Consider the following 18,466-nt stretch of genomic DNA (forward strand, 5'->3'; position numbering starts at 1 on the left):
CGATGTCCTTCTACCACAATTGATATAATTTGAGTTGATTTTTAGTTTAATGTCCCTTTCAGCAGCGAGGCTATATGAGAAGGAGACCTACTAATTAACATAAAATCCGAACCACATGATCTCCCGCTGGGGTCTCCCACGCCAAAGGCTCGTACGCTAACTTCTTTTTTTTAAAAAAAAAACTTACTGACTATTTTTTTCTATTTTAACCATTTCTCAGGACTACTAGACTCGATAAGGACACGAACACACAAACATCGAGGACAGTTAAAATTCCACCCTTGCTACTACAGGGGGACTCGAACCCCCAATGGGCTTCACCTCACGATCATCAGCCTAACACCTCAGACCGCTCGATTACACCCACCGGCCCCGCTTAGCCGCGAAGGAGATCTAATTTATACAATTTGTCACAGAGTGTTTCAAATAGCTGTATTTTGTGGGTGAGTGTAGCTGGTTGTTCAATTTTAGTTCTAGAGGATGCCAAATGATTTTTATAGGATTGATGTTCGGAGATTGTTGGGGACATGACAGAGGTTGAGTACCATTCAGCCGTCTGACAGCGGCCGGTCACCTTTGCCAGTCTCGTTAAGACGAAGAGCAAAATTAATCCATATTAATGTAAATGCATAGTGATTACTTATTTTCTTTTAAATTAAAACTATTAAATTTACCATCAATTGACAATCCGGTTTCCCAATTATTTAACGAAATGAGTATATTTTCCTTTACCTTGGCAACTCTGAAGCCCATGGAAAATACAATTTGATTTGGTTTTGGTGAAGAATAAATCTCATTTCAGGTAATGTCTTTTTTATTTTAGACTGCAAGATGGATGGAAACGCATGATATCAGCAACGACAAATGACAATCTGTACGAGTTGTCACTGGAAAGCTCAACAAAGGTGAAGGTTATTTTCAAATGAAAAAAAAAAAAAAGGAAAATGGAGGAGAATAATAATAACTTTCTATTGACCTTGTCACTTCCTCTACATATGCGTCCGTCCATTCATCACATCACGCAAACAGCTTTTTTTTTTTTCGCTTCAAACTGCGCAGTAGCAGTCATTATAATTATTAATACGCGTAAGGTATAACAAAATGTGAACAAAATAATAATTTTGATGGCTAATGTTTAAGGGAAAAATTACAAACTTTGTGAACGTTGTTTTAAGAATAAAATGCGTTGTGATGGGCTGAAAGATTTACACTATTATCATCCGTATTGCATTTTAGAAGAAGAGTGACAGATTGAATTTCTCTAAATCAAAACTGATATTGGCAGGCACAAAAGTTTGTATCTTACGTCTAGTGATTTATATTTGGCGCTGGAGACCCTAGCAGGGTCGGCCTTAGGCAATTTGTGCTCCATGCAATGGCGTCATTTGCCACCTCACCTTCTTTCCCGAAAAGAAACCAAACTTATGAAATTAATTTCGTAAATAACTTCAAAACGGAAGGGTAATTCGAGTACAGTATTCAGTAAATTAACAAAAAGAAACTAATTTTCTGTATGTTCCAATCATACTGCCGTTATTCCCAAAATAAATTTTACCAAACGTAAAGAACTTTTGTTGCCGACTGTATATATTAGTATAGATACCTGCGCAAGTAAATCAGATGTCCAACATGTTTGAGATGTGATACGCAGCATGTTCATGAGTGCACTGTTTTCCACAATTTGTGCTGTGGAAAAATATTCATATACTAACCCCAATTCGTGCTTACATCTCGAAGATTTATGCTATTATGATTCTAGAGAGATGTGTTGTCAAAGGAAAAATATCCTGAAGGAACGTGATGATAATACTTGAGAGAGTATGTTTAACTTAACCCAAAGAGAAAACCAAAAGAAAACCATATGACGTGAATTCTGGTCAGCTGAGTGACCACACGAAAATGTTTTCATTATCTCAAAGAAGATTATAACACCTTTTGTCGATTCGTTCAGTGGTGGATCTAGCCCATGGCCGAGGAGCCCAGGCCTCCATTTTTTGAGTGACGAATATAATTTAAGCTATTATTTATGTAGTTTTCAAAGTTTATAGGAAATTCACGATATTACTATGGTAGTCTGGATTCTGACTGCCCCCAAAGCAGTTATCTTTCTAGATCCGCCACTGGATTCATTATTTCTGAAACTGCTGAAACACATTCTAAACTACAACAGAAGATTTTCCTAACTTCACTTGTTACATATGTGTAATGTAGCAAATTCTTACCTTTCTAAATCTTGATAAATATCTAATACTAATATGACCTTTTTGTTTTTAACTGCGATAGATTATTCCATGTTACGTGTCTGCTATCTGAAAATAAAACTAAATGATGTTACGGTCTGTGTTTGCTTCTTACAGAAGGGAGCACCGTGGCTCAGTAGTGGAGCGCTTACCTCTGGTCGTTTTTGGATCTCCGGTCAAGTAAGTTTGTGGTGGTCAACATCGTGTCTGTGAGTTTTCTCGGGGTACTTCCAGTTTCCTCCCACATTTCATTCCCTCAATTCCTTCATCATCATTCAGTTGCTTTAATTATCCATCTTTCTTAGACTATAAGGTATAATTGTGAGACGTATTTCATTCTGTTTTCATTTATTCTTACAGAAATGTTCTCTTGCTCCTATCGAAGATGCTACCGGTCAGAAACCATCAACATTGGGTACGTATTATTCAACGTAACATCTTTTCTCTTTTCAATAAAAGTAACGCAAAATCGACCACATATATTGACCAGAGACAGGACAGCTAACTCAAGGTAGGCGAAGGAGGAGAGGATGCGAAGAGAGCCCTGAGTGCATTGAACAGAGGCCGGACAGCCAAGCTAAGGCAGAAGAAGGCCGGATTGGGCCCTGCGAAGAGTGAGCTCTAAGTGTGCATTGACCATATATTTCAATCACGATATTGGAAATGGCTTTGTCTTGCATGTGCTTGAATGAATATGCGATACAGCCACCAGCAAAAATATCTAAACCCTAAATGCTCTAATTCTACTACTTGGGGTTCAGATAATTTGCAGTTTGTAAAACGCGTGGACAGATGCAACCCAACTTACACGTAACCCTCATGCACTTCGGCACTGATAGCAGTGGGTAGCACTCAGTCAGGTCTTTATGCAAGTAAAATTGTAAATAGATGATGCACGAAAGAGAATCTGAGATGAATCTCTATCGTTCAGAGCGTGTTTTCCAATGAACACCATATATTAATCTCAATATTGTTGTGTGTGTAATGTATTATTTCATTATGTAGTGTATGTTCGAAAAAAAAAACATTGATCACGCATGAATCAGAAAATGATTCAAAGTAGGTGAAAATAACGAATCAACTCTGGAACAACTGCTGGAAATAAATTTGTAAATTATTGTTTCCATTGACAGAACTTATCCAATTCTCCTCAATCCAACATCTTTTTTTCTTTCTGGAGAGAATATCTTGCTTGTCACACGGAGTATGTATTGAAATTGAAATTGAAACATTTCAAAAAGTTTGAACCTGGCCGGGATTTGAACCCAGGTCCGCTAAATAGAAGTTCAATAAGCGAACAACGTACCTACCTCGTTACTTCAACTGCCACTCAAAGTATTAGCAAGTTAAAATCATTGCCTATAACACTATACACAAGGTAATAATTCTCGTATAAGGAGATGTTCCTTATGTCTAAATTTCACGTCTAATCTTAACGAATTTCGAGATGTGTCCATTCAATTATAACAACTGTAACTTCATCCTTTTTCTTCCCTTCTAAGGCAAATATAAAAATAATGGTGAAATTCATGTATTTTTTTACATGAGAAGTCCAAAACTGAAATTCATGTCTCTATCGCTAGGAGATTCCATGTAATTGTTATCCCTTTTTCCTTCTCACCCGTTTCTCCCCATTCTAGGTCAGGCAGCAACAAACACTGAAACACGTTGCCTTATATAATTAGTTTAAATGAGAAGTATATACACACCAAATTTCGTGTCTCTAAGTTTTAGAGATTCTGAGATATGTCACTCTAAGGTAAAAAAATGTCTCCCTTTTTTCTCCTCACCCCCATCAAATTTCAAAAAAATTCTTCCGTAGTGGGAACTTATATCACAATTGCTATGCCGCATCCAAATTTCAACTTTCTATCATGAAGGGTTTGGCCTGGGCGTTGATCAATCAATTATTCAGTCAGTTAAAACTTCTTTTTTATATAAATGTTTCTTTTCATAACTTTATGCATTACTATCTATATAATAAAGTAGATTTAAAATCATTAGTCAATGGTGATGTTTGTTTGTTGGTTGGTTCAATAAATTTTAGCAGCGAGGCTATATGAGACGTGGACTTAGAGCCTAAAATGAGATCCGAGCAACACAAGCTTCTGCCGGAAATCAAACCTGAGTCTCTCGTGCTAAAGACACATACGCTAACTATATAGTCAAGAGGAGCTCATTAATCGTTATGTTATCGTACGCCATACCAAATTTAGAAATAAGAGAAGGATTAAAGAAAATCTGTTCCTTAGTCATCTGATCTAAACTTCAACCATTTTGCCTTAACTATTTGATCTCAAGTAATTTCGGATTTAGGATGTGACACACATGCGTAGCTCAGTGTTTAGTTCAAGACATTTTTAGTGCGTGCGAGTCCTACAGTTGATTGCCGATGATAGTACATACTTTTAAGAGGTCACCCATCGTCATGAGTCATTTGAATTAAGAAATAGCAAAACTTTATGGGAACACAGGGAAAACCAACAACAAGAGTAATAGTACTTCCTATGTACAGACCACACATCTATCCAAGTTGAAATTTCCGATTGGTCTACTTAAACTCTTTGGAACGTCATGTCGTAAAGTTTAATTTCCAGTTAAAAACAACAATATTAAATGTTGTGATATTCCCAAATTTGGGACACCTTTACCCATTTCAAGACTTGCTCTAATCCCTTACATACTAAAAAGTAATATTCAAACAGCATACCGACACATTTAAGATAATATACAGGGTCATGAAGATATTGACTTTAGACTGTATTGTTACCCTATAGTTCCTAGAAGTTGAGGAAAAAGTAACTATATTACAAATATTTGTAACTTGAATACTGATTGATCGACTCCAAGGGTACAAGTTCTATATTTCTCATTAGAATGGTGCATATTTACTATGGTGTTAACATTTCATATAAGCACCAGTGTTAAAATTCCACATAGGCGCGAACATTGCTCAATATTCTTGCACTTGTCTGTCAATATCCTCTACTGACTTACGTGGTTTGTTTGCCAAATATGACGAATCCATTCACTCAAATTAATTCAAAGGTTACTGCATTTGCTCGATAAACCTTCACTATCACGGATTATCGGTCTGGAATGTTAATATTTGTGAACGTAAGGTGAACATTTCCTGCCCAACTTGCTCACTACCTTTGTGTCTGAATGTTGAGGGATTGTCAAGTATCTTCCACAGTCATGAGTTCTTATATGTCTTAGTCTTTACTGAAGTACAAGAGCCATGAAAACTGTGCTACTATCTTTCCACACTAAACTGTCACACATCGTAACACAGTTTGATCTCGACACATTCACGCAATGCTCAGCGTTGCGACATTTTGAGCAGCTGCTATCACTCTGAAATGAAAACAGAAATTAACAACACAATTGTCCTTTTTATACGAACTTCAATTTCTTTTGGTTCATGTAGATGCTATGATACATTTTATTTTATGTAATAATGATGTTTGAGCTTGGTTTGATTAAAATTTATAATACAGTGCTTGTTGTTCCTAAATAACTTTCCTCAATTGTCAGACAAGCTTCAATTTATGTCCTAAAACGAAGTGTTTATATAATTTAAAAAGTTAAGTTTCCCATGTTAACTTTGTTGCTATATTACTTTTCCATGTGTTCAATGGCATGCAAAATCAAATCAGTCGCAATGGTATAAAAGCTGTGCAAATAACTTTTGATCATGACAGTGAGATCTTGCAATCATTCCACTTTTTTTTTCAATACAAAGCTTCTTCGTGGCTATATAGTTAGTTAGTTCATGTGCCTTACGCATAGAAGACCCCGACTCGATAACCTGTAAGTGCATGTTTCATCTTGCTGCCGTTGAAGTTTAGTGGATCGTGTTAGCATCGAAATGTATATCCGTAATGTAATGAGACTGGATCTGGTTTGTCCGTAATGTAATGAGACTGGATCTGGTTTGTCCGTAAAGTAATGAGACTGGATCTGGTTTGTCTGTAAAGTAATGAGACTGGATCTGGTAAAAAAAAAAATGTATTGATTCAGCCTGAACATATTGTTAAAATTCTTTAAAATAGTCTCATTGAACGTTATATATCGTTGCCAACGCGATTTCCACTCTACAAAGGCTCCCTGGAAGTCATTGCCGTAACCTCTTTCAATGACTCTATGACAGTCCGTCGGATGGTGACAACATCGTCGAAACAGTGGCCGTTCAGGTTTTCCTTGAACATTCAGAACAGAGAAACGCCTGGTGGGTTCACATTGTGGTAGTACGGTGGCTGTGGCAAACTTGCAGGCCCTATCTAGGTCAGATAGGTGGTCACAACGAAGGCTGTGTGGGCTAGAGCGTTAACTAGATGGAGCTACCAGAGATCGGCAATCTCCGGTGGTTTCCGTTTGACGCGCAAGAATTTCTTTGTAGAATACGGTGTTGAGGGTTCGTCTAGGAGGTGACAAACACTCAAAAACAGCTTTTGCGCCACGCGTGATTCTCACTGCGTCAGAGCTCGGACGCTACTGCTGCCCGTTGTGCTGTTTAGTTTAGAACCCCAACCACAAATCTCCCCGTTCGGGAGTTTGCTTCTGGCGACTGGAGCGCCGCGGAGCAGCTAACGGAAAAATTCTTTATAAGTTCAGTTTAAGGTGGAATGAGAACCACGTAATGAGTTAAATTTCAATTATCAGTCATCGGAAATCGAACACAAGACCAAAAACACGAGCTCTCGTCACTAGACAAAGGGAAAAGGCTGTCAACGTATCACGTAGCCTAGCTGGTGAAACGAACATTAATTTCTAAACCAACCAACTTATTAAAAGTTAGTTACGTATTTTTAGGATGTTTCTTTCAATTCCCACTATATTTGCAGCATTTATTATCATTATTTCAAGTGTATGCTCTAATGGGATCTTTTTTAACCAAACTTTAGAGATGCTGAGATCATTGCACATACATAATGAGGATGATGACGAAGAATCAAGCATTGAAGAGGAGTTTCCAGACTACGTGGAATTAGCCGAAGAAGGAGGAGAGGACCCCGTCTCTTGTTACTACTACTACACAATGAAGACAGCAAAATCTGGGAAATCCAAATCAGGTGGAAAGAAGAAGAAAAGCAAGAAAGGGTCTAAAAAGAAAGGAATGAAAAGTATGATGGGCAAGATGATGGAAATGGGGAAATAAACATGTAACAATTATTTATATAAATATATATTATAAGTGCAATTGAAAATGGTTTTAAAATAGCAGCTCTAATGAATGCTTGCACAGATACGGGAAGCATGCATCTCCCTAACAATAAAAAAATGAAAATTTCTGCCCGGAAGCATGCAAGTCTACTAGTAGCGTTCTGTAACAACTAAAACCATGAGTTAGTGTCTGATGAAGATAAAGTCAAGTTGTTGAAACTGAAACGCTGTAATGCTTTTAATAAATAAGTGTATATATTCTGGTCAGTTAGTTATTCATATATTTATCCATTTATATATATATATATATATATATATATATATATATATATATATATATATATATATATATATATATTCAAAGAAGAAAGTACCAATTTTAAACTAAAATTCTATTTGAAAAAATTATGTTACAAAACATTTGCAATTATTTATAATTTTAATTAATTACTGTTGCTTACTTCATATTGTACAAGGAGAGACAAATGGATAGCTTGGATACCAGGTCCAAAAATAAAAAAAAAACTAGTCATAAATAAATTTTATACAGTGGTATATACCTAGGTACTTGTCTATCAAGTTTTGTTTGTATATGTATATATATATATATTCCCAATATTAAGATAAGTTGTTCGTAACATAGTATATATTGATTCTCAAATTTCTCTTATGGAAAATTCCGTTTGGACTTAGGCATCCAACCGGCCCAAATATCAATCAAATGATCTCATTCGGGAGGACAAAACTCTCATGAGTAGCCCAAACTCTCATGAGTAAATTTCAAGAAAATGTTTTAAACTCAATAATTAATGCTATACCAAAGGCATATTCACGAAGAAATTAAATGTCGGCTACAAAAAGAGAATTCATATTATTATTAAGCTCAAAATCTTGAACTCTGTCTTTAAATATATAAGACGACCTGTGGTGCTGTATGGTCAGAAACATGGGCGTTTACTCTTGAGGGAAGAATGTAGACTGAAAGTATTTGAGAATAAAATCCTGAAACGAATATTTGGACCCAAGGGGAACGGGAATAGAGAATGGCGGAAACTTCAGAATGAAGAACTACATAATTTATACGGTTTACAAAACATTTGTAACAACCTGCTTCGTTACAGTTTCTTTTCGTTAATTTCGTAAGAGTTTCTTTTCATTTATTTTATTTTATTTTGTTTGATTATTTCCTGATTAATCAAATGGTGTTATAATTTTCCAACGTTAAACAATTAATTTTCAAAATGTTTCTAGTGTGCGGTTATTTTTTCCATATGCGCCACATATTAAGAATTAAACTCTATAGACCATGAATTTAATGTCAATTTTGTTCTTTTTAATTGTGATTTATATAACAATCGTACTCAACTTTCATCGAGTAGGAAGATTTCGGAAAATATTTTGTTTCGGCATAATTACCGTTGTTTATTTTGATTCTTTAGTGCACATAACATTGAAAAAATAATAATTAATTGTGCTTAGGTCATTATTTGTTTAAAATATCTCGGAACTAAGTTTATTTTGTATTATTAGTTGCAGTGGCGTATTTACGATTTTGTTTCGGGAGGGGCTTTGCTAAGTTTCGGGGGGGCTTTGCCTGAAAATGTGAAAATTCTGCAAGATATTTCATATACTTGACTATAGTAAGTAAGATTTCGGGGGGGGGCTTAAGCCCGGAAGCCCCCCCTAAATACGCCACTGATTAGTTGACATATATAGCGAAATGATCAGCTTCAGCTAAGTTTCTTGGGCCCATTCCCCTTGATGAGCTAGAAATTGTAAATTTCTTGAACAAATATGCTCAACTGAACAATATAATTCCAATTTAAAGTTGAGAGATATTCAAACGGATGGATTGTGTACCATATGATGCAAGAATTGTGATCCAAGAATTTTGAATTCTGGTTTTATTTAGAAATTCGAATGCTAAAAGAATAACATTGATTACTGTCAGTTGTTTCAACTTCTCTCTTCTTGTGCACAAAGTCTATCACCTCCATAACATCTCCTTATCTGTGTTTTCGATCCGATGCCTTGCCCTATTGCAACGTAGCTGCAAATGCGTAGCAGTGTTACAACATAGTAACAATGTACAGTTCGATGTTGGATTGGCACATGACACATTGTTAGGATTCAAATCTAGTAGGCTCGGGTTAATAGGTCATGTAGCGAAAACGGAAGAAAGTAATAACGCTTTCAAATTTTTAACTGGAAGTCTAATCGAAAAACGGTCATTAGGAAGGCTTAGGCGCAGATGGGAGGACAATATTAAGATGGATTTCGCAGAAATAGTAATACAAAGTAGAAACTGGATCCAGTTGGCTAAGAATAAAAGTCAGTGGAGAGCTTTTGTGAACGTGGCATTGAACCTCCGGGCTTCATAGGCCACAGAGTTGATTAGTTTACAAATTACGTCATTCATTGCAAATCAATTGCAGGTGACAGTTTTTGCTTTGCTGGAGTGGTTGTATTTATTTATTTATTTATTTATTTTTGTACTGTAGAAGTTTATGTTTACATATACTTTTAAATACTAGATTATCTGTAGGCTTATCGTATTTTTTCTTCAACTAACAGTGACGCAATAATTTTAACAGTGAAAATTAAAGAGCAGAATCAGTTACTCCTTTGCATCAAGTATCCTCCATTAATTTCATTTTGATTGCTGGATACTACACTTCCATCATTTCACGAGCCAAGAATTAGACATAGTGTGGAATCTAAAGTAATAATAATAATAATAATAATAATAATAATAATAATAATAATAATAATAATAATAATAATAATAATAATAGCGGTAGTGGTAGTGGGGAGACAAATCAATAAAGCGATGTTGTATTCGGCTATATCAAAGGGTTTGGAGTTGAATTAAATAATCTACAGGAGAGCTGAGCACTCTGTGACTCAGGGGCCGCGGTGGCTCAGTGGTAGAGTTTACCTCTGGTGCATGGGATCCTAGGTTCAATCCCAGCTCGCGCCCATTGAGTGTTGTGGTGGGCAAACGCCGTGTGCGTAGGTTTTCTCGGGGTTCTCCCGTTTCCTCCCACTATCTTCATTCTACCATTTCCTTCATTTCTCATTATCACCGTCTCCTTTAGCCTAGCCGGCAAAACCGTGGGACATAAAACTTACAGATTTCATTTCATTTTAATTTATTTTGTCACTCTAAACCTCATGAGGGGAAGTTTACAGATTAAATTCTTATGAAAACAGTGCACATCTGAAGCCTAGTTGGCTGTTTAAGGTATGAACATACCGTGTGAGGTTTTAGGATAGACAAATATTTTTGCGTAATATTTCTGCGTTTTCCTAACATTTTGGGCAACTCACACTTATTCCACTACCCGTCTTCTTTATTGTGAAAAAGAGACTAGCTAGGAGTGGCCAGTTGAAGAGAGACAAAATCTGCAACTTTTGGTATGTATGTATAAATGTAAGGTGAACTCAAGTTAGCTTCTCCCCAAAATGACCTCAACTCTTTGTCTTAATGTTCTGATTACGGGCCTGCAGTGTAACCATTGGTTGTATATACAACTTCAATAAATTCAAATTACTACGTTTCCTCAAATATAAATGCCACCTTTTCGTTTGAAAATGTATGACTAAATTTCTTGAGGGTGTGTTTCTGGACAAATGGTAGAAATAGGTGCGCACTCAGATGAGGGGGGGGGGATACTAGAAATTAGGGTAAGATAACCTAAGTCGGTGATATATTTTTGATAGTTTTTTCTTCTTCTCTGACGAACACAACTGTGACTTGAATCATGTTGGTTATAGCTAATAGATGGTTCAGGTATATTAGTTTCTAAACCTTGAGGTAGAATTGTTCTTTCTTTCAGTCAGACTTGTAGAAATAATTTAATGATAGAGTGTCGAATTGAGGAGCGAGTTTGTGATCATCGGCAAGTAACATTACGTTTTATATTGTGTCAGAGACGTAGACTAATACAAAACACATCGATAGAGTATATTCTACTCTGAAGACATGAGGAAGTACTGTGATAGCTATATTTGTTAGCTTTCTTCATAATTACGTATTGTATAGTTTTAGCAATCTAGTAAGAAAATTAACTATTTTCAACACATTTATAAAGTTATCAGGCAGACCTTATTTCGAAGAATTAAAGAAGACAATTAAATTTATTTATTCTGGTTTACAATGCATTAAAATGTTAGACCACGCAAATAATTAACATTCTTTTGGGGGGTGACTACAGTGTCGTACAGGATATCACCAAATTAGGTGTATCACTTAAGATTCTATCACTAACTTGTCACTCAAAGCAGTTTGGCGAAAAGATTTCAATGTTTATTTGGTCAAAAAATGAACAGAGAAATCAAACAAACGGAATTTTCACAGCATGTTTAAGATATCCTTTGTGAAAGCACTTTCAGCACAAAATATATATAAAACAAAAAATGGTTTCAAGTCATGTGGAATCATACCACTTGACTGTCGTGTTATTCCCAAGGAAAAACCTGTTACATTCGTACTGACTGAGCATTCTAATCCGCAGACAGCAGCTCCATCTTTGAGAGGACATCCGAACATCCGAATCCACAGGTTCCAGCTTTACCTATTGAGAAGACACTCGAGCACTCGGATCTAGAGCCAACTATTCAAGTACCACCAACTTCATAAAGCAGAACCTCGTCGTCTCCAATAAATATTATCCTAAAACTTCCACCACCGAACGTCAGAAAGAAGTCTACAAGAATAAGGGCAATCGATAGAAAAGCTGATGTTAGAAATGTCTCATTTTATAGGTTTAGATGATAACGGGGAAGGCCGGATCCAGGATTGTTTGAGGGGGGTGCACCAATAACTAAAAAAATAAACAATCACACTGAAACTCTTCAAAGTGACATTTGACAATATTCTTTACACCTAACAACGCTGATACTTAGGACGGGGTAGGGGAGTATTTTAAAGAGGGTCGCAAGTGTTATGCAGGAAAAAAAAGTTCTATTCTCCTAGTTTCTGTTTTCTTCCCTACTTGGCAAATGCTATATTGTTTTGCTTGGCAGGAATCCTTTTCCTTCAACCTTTTGAAAATCGGCTTAAACTATTGCTTTTGCAAAGCTCAGCTTTCTTTTAAAGCCTAAAGGGAGCTGGCTTCTCATTTTAGATGGTGTACATTTACCACGAAGGAGGGGGATAAATATCCGTTATCAGGGCCGGATTTAGGGAGGTGCAAAGGTGCCAGGAATCGAACCCAGGACCAGGCGGACACAAGTCCAATGCTCTAACCACTGGTGCCGCATATGTCATTATAATTACAATATGTAATAGGAAATGTGTGATAATTTAACAATTTGTAGTGTTTATCTGTGGTATTAATGTATTACCAAATCAAGAACCCATATCACCAAATTAGGTACCATATCACCCACAGACTAGAATACATACAGACGAGCAACTTCCTATATGCGCTATTGAAATCAGTTCGGATTGTCTATACAGCGAAAGAACCAATCAACGCTCTCGGTGGGCGGGATCAGTGTCGTTGTGTGTGAATGGCGCTGCCATCGGTCTTGGAACGTGACGTCATGGGTTGTCATAGTAACCGGCTGATTGTTTTCGTCTGCTTCGCATCTTAGTGTTAGATGTAGTGCAGAAAGACCAGATAAGCTAATGTTCACATTTTCTTGTACTGTACTGTTCCATTGCAACTTTTTTTATTTTAATAGATTTTTTTTTTCTTTTAAAGAGTTCAGTTTGAAAATATCTAAGTTCCGCGAAGTACATCAACAGAAAAAGCTGTTCCCCAAATGCGACTAAAGGAGCGAAAATCTAGTCTGTGGTTACTTTCGAAATTTCCACGTAGGTGACGTCAGATCGATTGGTTAGTTCCGTCGTCATGTGTTAGAGGTGCTACTGTCGCCAAGTTTCCAGTTTTTTCGCAAAGTTTGCAGTCTGTATGTTCTGGTCTGTGATGTCACCAACTTAGCTAACAAAGCAATAGAATTACATCAGCACATACAACTCCCCTCACATGCATTCCAATAAAATTAATTAGTAATGATTATACGTATTATATCCAAGGCTTAATACCCCAACCATTTTTCACCAACACAGCATTTAGAGATAGGTTATTTACAAAAATGTAAATTTATCACCAAATTAGGTTCCTTTACCCTACTACTTCTATGTGGTATTAAACAAGTATTTTTCTGTACTCGAAAGGACGATAAGTAATTGGAAAATACTTCCATCTATTTTCAGAAAAAAATATGGAACTATAATATTTTTTTATAACAGAAAGAGTACAAATAGAGTGTAAGATTAAATTTTCGAGCTGCATCAAACATTTCCTAGTTAAACAAATATAGTTTTATTGGGAAAGTGTACAAATGTATGGTGAGTTAGGATGTTTCTTTGGGGAAGTATCCGGTGGACCCTCTGTGGGTGCGCCCTTCGGAAGAAATTTGTAGTGGGCACAAAAACCGGTTTTTGAAAATTAAAAAAACGGTTTTGGTTTTTCCCCGAAACCGGTTTCGGTTTTCTTCAAAACCGGTTCGGTTTTCACCGAAACCGATTATCGGTTTCCTCCAAAACCGGTTCGGTTTTTTCACCTGATCCGTTTTCGGTTTTCTTCAAAACCGATTCCGTTTTTTTTAATTTGTTCTATTTCTGACCAGAATCGTGTTTCGTTGTTCTCCGGAAACTGAATCCATTTCCACAGAAATAGTTTTATGTGTTTTCGAAAAGCTTTCACCGAAACCAGTTTCGGTGAAAACCGAACCGGTTTTGGAGAAAACCGAAATGTCGGTTTTTCGGGTTTCGGTTTTTATAAAAACCGGTTTTGCCTATACCTAGTAGAAATATGAATAGATTCCTTTCTTTAAATCGTTGCTTATAATAAAATTGTAAACAACAGTAATTTCAAAACTTTGACAACTTTTTTTTTTTTTTTTTTTTACTTTTTATTTTTTCAGTTCATAACATGCATGTAGTATGAAGCATTGTACTCTTCAAAATGAATAGAAGCACTGCCTGTAATTCTGTTTCGAAAAATATTTGTAACAAGTTCCTGTTTCTTTCAGTCAATAATAATGCATTCGTTTGGTAGTTGTGTGCATTGTCTATTAGTACGGGGTATTTGTGTCCGCATAACAAATAGATATTTTCAAATACAATATGATTTGTTTATAGGACTATAAGCTCGAGTAAATACGGTATTTGATCTTGAGATTAGTATCTTATCAAGTTTTAGATATTAGGAAATATTTGATTTCTGGGAATAGATGTATGAAAATACACAGAATATATAACCAATTAATGTTTTCATTTTAATATTCTGTGACAATATATGTGATTATTCTTACTTCCCTTCCATGTGTGTGCTTGGTACAGCAGGAAATGCTGTGTAGAAGTCACGACACTGTTCACAAAAATTTTTATTCTGTCTCAAATTATACTTCCACACAAAGAAAAATGCTTATCTGATCAACATAAAAAATATGGCTGTCGTCTACACTCCGACAAGATAAACTTATATTACGAAATCGTTATTACAAAATGACGTGAGTTGTGTAAAAACAGAAAAGGTTTCTGATGGATACATCATCTTGTATCACGGATATGTGTGAATCACAGAAAGTACCGGTATGCTGAAGTATCGGCTGATTTTGTTGTGTCATACTCTGTTAGTTTTTCAGGTAAACAATGAATAGAACTTAATTTTAATTATCAAGTTTATTATTGAGTGTTAAATTTGATGGGTTTTCCGAATTGTAGGACTAGTGAAGGTACATCTTAGAATGTATGCACGTGTGTAGAATAGTAGTGGTTCGAAAGGTGAACCAAGGGACTCTGGTAACAATTTGAAATGAAATGAAGTGAGATTTTAAAGCTTTACCTCCCATGGTAATGCAGGATAGACTAAAGAATAGAGTGACGATTATCCTAGTTTCAAATATCTAGGATCAGTATTAACAGAGAAAAATCATATTCACGAAGAAATTAAATGTCGACTAAAAGCAGGGAATTCGTGTTACTATTCTTTTCAAAATCTCTTGTCGTCGCGAATTCTGTCGAGGAATCTGAAGCTTAAAATGTACAAAGCGATAATCAAGCCTGTTCTATGTGGTTGCGAAACATGGTCGCTTACTCTGAGGGAAGAACATAGACTGAAAGTGTTTGAGAACAGGATCCTGAGAAGAATATTCGGACCCAAGAGAAACGGGAATGGGGAATATCGGAAACTTCATAACGAGGAACTACATAACTTATACGGTTTACCCAACATTGTTAGGGTCGTCAAGTTTAGGACGCTTAGGTGGACTGGTCATGTAGCTAGAATGGAAGAAAGTAGAAACGCTTTCAAAATCTTGACAGGAAGACCAATCGGAAAACGACCATTAGGAAGACCTAGGCGCAGATGGGAGGACAATATTAAGATGGATCTCGCAGAGATTGGGATACAAAGTAGAAACTGGATGCAGTTAGCTAAGGATAGATGTTAGTGGAGAGCTTTTGTGAACGCGGCATTGAACCTCCGGGTTCCATAGGCCATACAGTTAGTTAGTTTTTAGTTGGTGATGATGAGAAATGAATTAATTGGTGAAATGAAGAAAGTGGGAGGAAACGTGAGAACCCGAGAAAATTCACACATAGGGTGTTTGTTTACCACAAAGTCCACTTGGCGCGAGCTGGGATCAAACCAGGGACCCGATGTACCATAGGTGAACGCTCTGCAGCTGAGCCACGGCGGCCCTGCTAACAATTTGTTGGTTTCTAAAACAAAATTTATGGTTCTCATACAAAAACGGTACTTCCCAGCAGTGGCGGATCTAGGCTTAGGCCGAGGATCTAGGACCCCCAGTTTTTTGAGTAACAAAAATAATTAAAGCTATTACTTATATATTTTTCAAAGTTTATAGTAAGCGTTGCGTTTTATTCTTTACTGCAAAATTTTTGAAACATTAGATATACTTTCAGTTGCAGGTTTTCTGTTATACAATGTGTAGAACAATACTTGAAGTCCACAATGTCAACCAACGTCCAACCTAGCCATAATATCCATTCGAAGAGAGTTAAATTTAAAAACTTCCGCAGGAACCATGAAAAATTCTAAAATTATTATATACCTATCAGTCTAGATTCTAGCTACTCCGCCCCCAGTCCTACATCCGCCATTGCTTTCCAGTCAACCATTTATATTATTATTCTACGTTAGGAATGTTGAGTTCCTGTACCATCCTAGTTTTAGCAAATTATTTTAGACCTGTATACGAAATTATATTTGTGTTTCCTTCGAAATCGGCTATATCTTTAATCGTGTGTTTTACTAATTTCTGCTTGAAGACTAGTTAAATGTCTTATGTTTTGTCGAAAAGAATTTCTACAATACAGTAGGTCGTCAATAATCCGAACGCGTTCCCTAGAAGCATTTTACATTTTCTCTTAGCGCTAGCGATAAACAAACAATAAGGTTGTCCGTCAGCGTTGTGTGAAGTCAGTGTTTTTACAAAAACGCATTCATATGTAAATCTTTGTCATATACATTTTAATTTTTATTTTCCCTTAGGCCTATACAAGTTAAGTCTAAGTCTGAGTTACAAAAACAGTGTAATTTAGTGTACGAGCAGATTCTTCAGAAACATTAAATGTAAGTATCCTTACGTACGGTATTGTAATTACTGCATGTACTGTATAACCAGTGTATCGATAAAAGAGCATACCGCACAGTATATTTAAGCCTAAATGGCATTTTCTTGGTCATTTTTGAAAATCCGAACAATTTGAACATCCGAATTATCTGTGGTCCCAATTAGTTCGGATTTTCGACTTCCTACTATATATTAATTTAAGAGTAACTAACTACTTAACATAAAAGCTCGAGAATACTAGGGTGTTTAATTTTATCGAAAATATAAAAACCCGAGTACACCCATACATGTTCTAATACGACAAAATTTTACTCGTTTTCCTGTTTCTACATGTTTCCGCCAGGTGAACTCTTGAAGTTGTTGTTTACATGTCTCTCTGGTAGATGTCACTGTAATCTCCTCCATTCAGCATACCGATTTGTTTTCGTCTGCAGCAGCGGTTCTGATAAAGCAAATTCTGGCGTCTTGGTTTTCTTGACAGTAGGCCTATTCCTCTTGTGTTTTGTGTTTGATTATTCACATGCAATTCCTAGCTTATTTTCACAAGTACCATAGGTAATATTGGTCCTATTGTGAGCGCAAGTATACTCGAGATTTTATTTTAAGGGCTTTTCATTCCGATACAGGCATTTCACTGTAGATTTGTTAACATTCAATATAATCTGAACCATTTATAATATTCTTAAGAGATTATTTCAGTGGAGCAATAAAAAGAAATACGTTAAAATCTGAACATCTTTCTCTTCAAAATCTAACATTGAATGTTATGGGGTCAGACTACTGAAAAGCTAACCATTTTTCTTTTGCCCGTTTTCGTAAGCGAAAAGAGATAATGAAATATAACTTAGCACAATAATAGATAATGTTATTCTACACCTGAAAATACGAATCGGAAGAATTTTCAACGTTACCATCCATAGATTACAGTGTGGCCAGTATATGAGTTACTCAAAAATCTAGGTTAAGGCAACAACTAGAAAAATGAACTCAACGGTAATTGATGACTTATCATGTTGTCTTCGTTCCTTGTTAATTACTTTTTAAATAATATTTGTGTTTATTTTTTAATAAACAGAAGGTTCTTAAAATTATAAGAGACAACCAAGAGTCGCACTCCTGTAAAATGCATTTGTATATACAATGAAAGTAATGATATAAAGACAAGATAATATAAGCCTGTTGTATACCTATACGTAATGTAGAAAGAAACCAGACGAGAATGCTGCAAGGGCATTGCCAGAACGAGCTTAAAAGATTGGAAAGATGGGGCGGGAAGGATGACTGTGATTGTTCCTAGAAGTAAAAGTAAATCTTCTTGTTCGCACCTTGTTCTGTTTCTCGCAAAATATCATCTCTCTATGACTTACAGTTCCCGAGATATCGCCCCTTACATCTCCCGAAATTCGAAGGGGGACGGTGGCCAGTTGGCCAGTAGCCAGTTGATC

At 36.1% G+C, this 18,466-nt stretch overlaps 1 protein-coding gene across 1 annotated transcript in view; it reads left to right on the forward strand.

The window, feature by feature from the left end:
• The first annotated feature begins 14,930 nt into the window (after positions 1-14,930).
• LOC145691595 (uncharacterized) overlaps positions 14,931-18,466 on the forward strand; it is a 72,477-nt gene continuing 68,941 nt past the window's right edge. The window contains exon 1 of the mRNA XM_081766998.1: positions 14,931-15,068. Within this exon, the coding sequence (XP_081623124.1) occupies positions 15,018-15,068 (51 nt within the window). The 5' untranslated portion in view covers positions 14,931-15,017. The remainder of the gene's footprint in view (positions 15,069-18,466) is intronic.

This window comes from Thermobia domestica, chromosome 8 (assembly GCF_964235325.1).
Source record: "Thermobia domestica chromosome 8, izTheDome1.hap1.1, whole genome shotgun sequence".
Lineage (NCBI taxonomy): Eukaryota > Metazoa > Arthropoda > Insecta > Zygentoma > Lepismatidae > Thermobia > Thermobia domestica.